The 7,633-nt window shown below is 57.5% G+C and overlaps 1 protein-coding gene across 1 annotated transcript in view; it reads left to right on the top strand.

The window, feature by feature from the left end:
- BRD4 (bromodomain containing 4) overlaps positions 1–7,633 on the top strand; it is a 36,656-nt gene that overhangs the window by 26,838 nt on the left and 2,185 nt on the right. Inside the window, 8 exon segments of the mRNA XM_006759227.2 lie at positions 2,477–2,529; positions 2,665–2,727; positions 2,730–2,955; positions 3,531–3,968; positions 6,609–6,721; positions 6,821–6,989; positions 7,103–7,233; positions 7,344–7,592. Of these exon segments, the coding sequence (XP_006759290.2) occupies positions 2,477–2,529; positions 2,665–2,727; positions 2,730–2,955; positions 3,531–3,968; positions 6,609–6,721; positions 6,821–6,989; positions 7,103–7,233; positions 7,344–7,592 (1,442 nt within the window).

The following is a 7,633-nucleotide window of genomic DNA, read 5'->3' as shown; positions in this document are numbered from 1 at the left end:
GATTTGGGGGTGGTGGGTGGGGAGGGTGGGAGGAGGAATCAGTGTTTTAATCAGATTTTACAAAAACGTTTTAATTCTTTGTACAATTACCATCCTATGTAAAGATGACATTGTGTTCAGTTCAAGATTTTCATGGAATAAAGATCACACAGTACTTGAGGCCATCTTCATGTAACCCTTTCTAGAGAGTTTTGTGTGGGGGTGTCTTGGGGCTGGTGTGTCGTGAAGCCGTGCACCTCTGTTTTGTCTTCCTACCAGTCACTCCAACATGAGGCTCGGGCCACATGAGCCAGATGCACTCTCCCAAACAGGCTGCAGCACCCTTGGTCCCCACCGCCGGTTCTGTTAGTCCTCTGGTCCTGAGGGTATGCTTTGTGCCTCCAGCCTCTCTTCCACTCTAAGGCTATCCTACCCGGCACTGCCACGGAGCCCTGGAGTCCTCCCAGTGACCTTTTCAAGGCAGCCAAGACTTGTTCCCTGGAACCCCCACGAGTTCTCATATGGGCCTCTCTCCCCCTCAGAGCCAGCATCCCTCTTGTCCGGTGGCAAAAACAGTGCTTCCCCAAGTGCACGAGATGACAGGCCAACCCAACCCTCTTCCCATGACACAGTGTCTTCTGGTCAGGATTTACCCACTGCCCTCTTCCCCCAGTTACACACACACACACACACACACACACACACACACACACCCCTCTCCAGAAGCATGCCCAGTGTATGGACAACTGTCCCCAGCCTCCCTCGACATGCAGTTTCTGTTCATGGAATTGATGCTGGGAGAGGATCCTGTCTGGGAGGAACACCCAAGCCTCTTCCACTTTGGTGGCTACTCAGCACTGAGCTTTCCCCCAGCACGTGCAGGGTCCCTTTGGTTCTGGTCCCTAGCATCTTCAGTACAATGCTGCCCCCATCCCCTACCATGTAGCTGCCAGGACCTATGGCCTTGATCCTGCAATCGCCTAAACTGTCCCTTTGTATCACCCACAACAGTATCCTTTTCCCCGGGTGTCCTGTTGTGACCCATATTCCTGAGCCCTGTCTCCTGAAATTCCTAGTGTCCCAGTTTGGGGCTGGGCCTACAATTCTCATGTCCCAGGTGTCCCAATTGCTGCCATTTGTATGAGGATATGTGTCTAGCTGCTGAGGTCTGTGTCACTGTCTTGTCTCTCGCATGGAGTGGTGAACTCTTGCAAGGCATCAGATGGCTTATCCCTTTGGGTGGCACATGACACCCTGAGGCCATGCACCTCACAGAACCTTAGCATGGCCCTTCGTGAAACCAGCTATGAGGAGAGTTAGCCCTGCTTTGGACAAAGCCTATGTCTTCTGACCTTAGCAGCAAGAGCCAGCATCCTGGCAGGGAGCCAGGGGATGCAAGGCAGAGGAGACATGAGTCCAAAAGGCGCTGTGGGTTCCAATTTACCACCTGGTGGTTAGCAACTTCATCATTTCCCAGCCCATGAGCACCGGCCTGGCCTCTCTCCCTCTCTCTCTCTCTCTGGGATTTGCACATCGGTGGAGTTTGGCAAGGGGCATTCAGCTGACTAGTTCCTTAGAGTGGATGGGGGGAGCATGCTGGCTCTTAGCGCACTCCTCACAGATGTGTCCATACAGTGGCGGCAACAAGCTTTTGGCCTCTGAGGAACCAGGGCACATACTGCCTTCTCCCTGCAGCACGTCCACTGCGTACCAGCAGCTTTTCTGAGGCCACTCTGCCGACAGGAAGGAGAAGCTGGCCATGGCATTGAGCATCTCCCTGTGTGCTCCTGGTGGTCCCTGGGAGGTTCGCTGGCTGGCCTGCCTTCCCTCCCTCCCTCCCCTGAAGTACTCACACGGTGGCCTTCCCACGTGTCCGCCCTCTCCTCACCTGTCCCATGGCTCTGTGGCCAGACTTTGGCCCAAGCCTGCACCACATCTCTCACCCTAACTCAGCCTGTTTGCTGCCTCCTGGGGGGACGGGAAGGAGTGCACCTCAGTTGTTGGAGGCAGCTGTGCGGCTCCTTTACAGCTGTGTGTTCCAGGGCAAGTGCCTTGACTTCTGAGCCTCACTTTGCTCATCTGTCAAATGGTTATGATCATTTCAAACACCATAGTTGTTCCAAGACAATGGGTTAGGGTGCAGACACTCAGATTGCCTTAGTGACCTGTCACCAGAAAGTAGGGGGAGCTGTTGGGCAAGAGGTCTACGTAGCTCAACCCCCAGTTCCCCGGGGTTATTCTTCAATGGAGTCAGGGGTCAGGAGTTGGGCAGGGAGGCCTTTCGGGCATGGTCCCAGCTAAGAAAAGTGGCAGGCAAATGGGTAGGTGACACTCCACATTGTCTTTTTCCCATAACGGACTCTCATACCAGACAATCCAGCCACCCTGTCTCACCGTCACTGGTCCTTCTGAACTCACCCTGTTTTCTCCTGGTTCTGCATCCAAGGCAGCCTGGTCTTCTCCCCTAGACCTCACTACCTTCTCTTTTCCTTCACAGAGATGGCTCCGAAGTCAAAAAAGAAGGGGCACCCTGGGAGGGAGCAGAAGAAGGTACGTGATCATAGAGGTGTCTTCCCTTAGGGAAGTGGTGGTCACCTGCCTCTCTGGGCCCCGGGGGGACCCTGGGGCTGGCCCGGGGGTTTCTGCCTGCCTGACATCAGCCTCTGTCTGTCTGTCTGTCTGCAGCATCATCACCACCATCACCAGCAGCTGCAGCAGGCCCCAGGCCCTGGGCCCCAGCAGCCCCCGCCATACAGCAGACTGCCCCCACGATGAAGTCCTCGCCCCCGCCCTTCATCGCCGCCCAGGTGCCCGTCCTGGAGCCCCAGCTCCCAGGCAGCGTCTTCGACCCCATCGGCCACTTCACCCAACCCATCCTGCACCTGCCGCAGCCCGAGCTGCCCCCTCACCTCCCCCAGCCACCCGAGCACAGCACTCCGCCTCATCTCAACCAGCACTCAGTGGTCTCTCCTCCAGGTGAGCTGTGGCCATAGCCGCCCAGGTTCAGGGAGGCCCCTTCCCACCCTGGTCTCACCATTCTGCCGCTGGGCACTCGGGGCAAACTTCGGAACCCATCTCAGCTTCAGTTGTCTCGAAGGGGATGTCAGAAGCTCCTCAGGGCCATCGTGGAAATTATACAAGATACCCCAGGATAGCCTTTGCAGAAAGTTAGTGCTTTGATACAGAAGATAATGAGTCAGTTGTGCTGGGTCAGGCATTGTCAGGTGAAAAAAGATGTGACCTCTCTGTAACTCTCAGTTACAAATGGGGGGACACACACTCATCCCAGTTAGGAGGGTCAGATTGCGGCATTCAGGACATACCTGCTTTGAGACTTGAAGACAGGGACTAGCTGGAAGAAGGGAGGGAGGTGGGAGGCACAGGCCACCTGACAGGACAGTACTGGTGAGGGCTTTATTCTGGAGATGGTGAGAACCTGAGGAGGGTGGGGAGAGAGTGCTTGTCAGAGATGGGTAGAAGGTCAGGATGGAGTAGAAAGGCCAGGCTGAGGACCACGGGAGCCTCACTGCCACACTGTTGTGTCCTTCTAGCTTTGCACAACGCGCTGCCCCAGCAGCCATCGAGGCCCAGCAACCGAGCTGCCGCCCTGCCCCCCAAGCCTGCCCGGCCCCCTGCTGTGTCGCCTGCTCTGGCCCAACCGCCCCTGCTCCCACAGCCCCCCATGGCCCAGCCACCCCTGCCACCCCCGCCTCATCCCTCCGTGCAGCAGCAGTTACAGCAGCCACCACCTCCTCCTCCACCCCCACAGCCACAGCCACAGCCACAGCACCAGCCACCCCCCCGACCTGTGCATATGCAACCCATGCAGTTCCCCACCCACATCCAGCAGCCTCCGCCACCCCCAGGCCCTCAGCCCCCTCACCCGCCCCAGGGCCAGCAGCCACCCCCACCGCAGCCCGCCAAGCCTCAGCAAGTCATCCAGCATCACCCTTCACCCCGGCACCACAAGTCGGACCCCTACTCAACCAGTAAGTGGCCCTCAGTTTCTAATCCTAACCCTAACCCGGGGAGGCTGGGACTGGATCCAGGGTTTTGTCCTTGAGCAGCCAGGCAGGTGAGCTCACGCTTCAGGCTGAGGTTGGAGAGGGGTGGCTGACATGGTGTGGGTACTCTTGTAGTGTCTCTATGAGGTATGTCTTGCTTGCAAGCTGAGATGGCTGAGAATAAGGCCCCCACTGGCCCTTCTCTTGGAACTCAGTCAAGAATGTTACAGTATATCATGATTCCTGCTAGGTGGGAAGCCTAGAACCCAGGGAGGCTCCCAGTCCACCTCTGGTTAAAGCAGGCTTCCAGGAGAAGGTGGCCAGAGGATGAGCAGCAGTTAGTTTAACAGATGGGGGTGGGGGAGGTTAAGTTCCAGGCAGATCCAGGGGCAGGTGTGGGCAGTGGGGGCTGTTTGAGAACCTGCAGGAATAGGTGCTCTGCTCTTGGTGTCATGAGGCCCATCTGGTGGAGCCAGGATCATGTCGGGGAGAATTGGGCTGAAGATCAAAGGTAGTGTGCCTCCCACCTTCCCCTGAAACCATCCCTATCTCCTGCTGCATGGCCCAGGCTGCCCTATTTTCCTCCACAGCATTGATTAGGCCGTGCCCTCTTGCCTTTCTTGGGCATTTGTTAGCTAAATGTCTGTAAACAAAGCATTCTGGTCAACCCTGGTGTGGCAATGTGGCATCGATGCCTCATGGTGTACTGACATGCAAGGGTCAGAGTTGAGGTCCCTGGACTTGGCAGTGTAGACCAATGCTGGCTTGGGGGTGCAGCATTGCTGCTCACAAATTGGACAGGCCATAATGATGTTGTGACTGCTCCTAAACCCAGCAAAAGCTGCCAGGTACCAAGTGGATAGCTGCAGTCCTGGGCCAAGACCAGCTGGCTGTCCTCCCTGGGAAAGACGGGTGTTGGTCCTGGCAGCCACGCAGCTGTGCCTCTTCCCATCCGTGAGCAAGGCCAGGCTTCCAGTAGTGGGTGGTAATAGATGATGAGATGCCTTTAGAAGAGCCAGCAGTGGGGGTGGGACAGGTCCCCTCTGGTCACCTGGTCCATCTCACCGTCAGCTCCCATGGCCAGGGAGTGATGTGGATTGGAACCCCCTAGGGCTTTGGGTCTAAGGCCAATGCATTGGAATCCTAAGGAACTCTGCAGGCATCCTTGGGTGCTGAGCCAGCTCTCAGGCCCTGCCACTGGGCCTCCCCTCTAAGTGTTGGTGGAGGAAGCCACCAGCCAGCAGGCGATTCCTACAAATCGTAGGCCTAAGAGCTTTCCCCGGTCACCTCTGTAGGTGTTCTAAAGGGAGCCTCCCCAGGCAGGAGGCTGTCACAATTGTGTGACTGTGGCTGGCTGGCTGGCAGACCTGGACAAAGGCCACCTAGCACCTAGGCTGGCAGAACCAGCCACCTGGTACTGGGAGCCAAGGCCTAGGCACAAGGCTGGTCCTTGCTATCATGTCATCTCCAAACAGATTTTCTGGCTCTAGAGAGAGGGCAGGGGAATCAGTTGTGCGTCAACTCTTGGCCCACTAAAATGGGCACTTCTGCCCAAGGGCGTCTGCTGGCAGGCAGAGGCAGGTCAGTGGCAGGGCCGTATGCAGAGCCTGGGTTAGATGGTTCAATGTGAGGAAGGACCAGGAACACAGGCACTGCAGAGCAGTGTCTTTCTTTGGTGGAGCTGGCCAAGACATGTAGGATTCAGATAGGAGGGTGTACCCTTGCTAGGGTGGATGGGAAAGTTTAGGGCAGGACTTGGTGTCTATTCCAGCTGCCCAGTCCTGAGGGGCTGGCCCACTGTGATCTAGGGCTGTTACCTCAGCAATGAAGCTAAGGTGTCAGACTTCAGTGCCTAGCTATACCTTTCCCAGAGACCAGTAGTGGGGCTTTTCGAGCTCCGGCCCTGTATAGGGTATTTGTACCCTGTGGCTGCCTAGGTCGCCCCTCCCATTGTTGGGATAAAAATCGGTGGACTGGCCCACTTCCTACAGGAACCACAAGCTCAGGACCTGTTCCCCAACTCTGCTGTGGTGCAGGCCAGTTCCAGGCTATCCTAGGCCCGAAGCAGCTGCAGGCAGGCAGGCCAGGCCACCTGGGACAGCCAGGACCCAGGCTGTCTATTCTGTGCAGTTATTGATGTGCCTTACGTTTAACCCAAGGATTGCCACAGAACTATCTGGTGATGAGAGAATCATTGATCGGCCGCCTCCGGCACACCCCACACTGGGGATTGAGCTTACAACCTGGGCATGTGCCCTGACCAGGAATCAAACTGTGACCTCATGGTTCATAGGTTGACATTCAACCACTGAGCCACACTGGCTGGGCTGGAGAGCTTTTAAAAAGTACTCAGGCCCAGTCCAAACCTGGGACCAAATGTATCAGGTTATGCACTTCTCAAACGTTCCTGATGATTCTGATACAGGTTTTAGATACTAGGACTGAGTGCATAGCTCCACAAAGCCCTGCTCCACACTGAGCTTGGGGCCTGACTGAGCAGGCCCACAGGCCCCATGTGGCGGGGCTCCTCTGGTGGGGCTCCGATTGGATTGGGGGACCAGACTTGGCCCAGGACTGGCAGCCTCCACACCAATCGGCTGACATGCTCCTTGTCCCCTTTCCTAGGTCACCTCCGTGAAGCCCCCTCCCCGCTTATGATACATTCCCCCCAGATGCAACAGTTCCAGAGCCTGACCCACCAATCGCCACCCCAGCAAAGTGTCCAGCCGAAGAAGCAGGTAAAGAGCAGGGCTGGGCCTCGGCCCCCAGGGCCAGGCACGGGCCAAAGCCAAGGCCGCCTGCCTGCCTCACCGGTCGCCATGCCTGTGCCGTCCCAGGAGCTGCGTGCAGCCTCTGTGGTCCAGTCCCAGCCCCAGCCCCTGGTGGTGGTGAAGGAGGAGAAGATCCACTCACCCATCATCCGCAGCGAGCCCTTCAGTCCCTCGCTGCGGCCGGAGCCCCCCAAGCACCCGGAGAACATCAAGGCTCCCGTCCACCTGCCCCAGCGTGAGTGTCCCGTCCACTCTCTGCCAGTGCTAAATGTGAGCTTCTTATTGGCCGGCCAGTCTGCCATGCCTGCCCCATGGGGGATCCAGGCCCACAGGCTGTTTGTGTTCCAGGGCCTGAAATGAAGCCTGTGGACGTTGGAAGGCCTGTGATCCGGCCCCCTGAACAGAATGCACCCCCAGCAGGGGCTCCCGACAAGGACAAACAGAAACAGGAGCCGAAAACACCAGTTGCCCCTAAAAAGGTAGGGTCTGTGGGCCCACAAGTGCACCTCACTCCCCACCCTCACCCCAAGGAGGTGTCCATATGGCAGCAGGGCCCCCTCACCCACCCGGTGGTCTCTCTGCCTCACAGGACCTTAAAATCAAGAACATGGGCTCCTGGGCTAGCCTGGTGCAGAAGCACCCCACCACCCCATCCTCCACAGCTAAGTCATCGAGTGACAGCTTTGAGCAGTTCCGTCGCGCTGCCCGTGAGAAAGAGGAACGGGAAAAGGCCCTGAAGGCGCAGGCTGAACATGCAGAGAAGGAGAAGGAGCGACTACGGCAGGAGCGCATGAGGTGGGCGCGGGCTCCGCGGGCGGGGGCTCCTGGGGCGCCCCAGGCCCCAGGCTGACCTGGAGCCCTGCTCTGCTCAGGAGCCGT

Source organism: Myotis davidii, unplaced genomic scaffold (genome assembly GCF_000327345.1).
Source record: "Myotis davidii unplaced genomic scaffold, ASM32734v1 scaffold56, whole genome shotgun sequence".
NCBI classification, from domain to species: domain Eukaryota; kingdom Metazoa; phylum Chordata; class Mammalia; order Chiroptera; family Vespertilionidae; genus Myotis; species Myotis davidii.
This window is presented reverse-complemented; position numbering and strand designations above follow the sequence as displayed.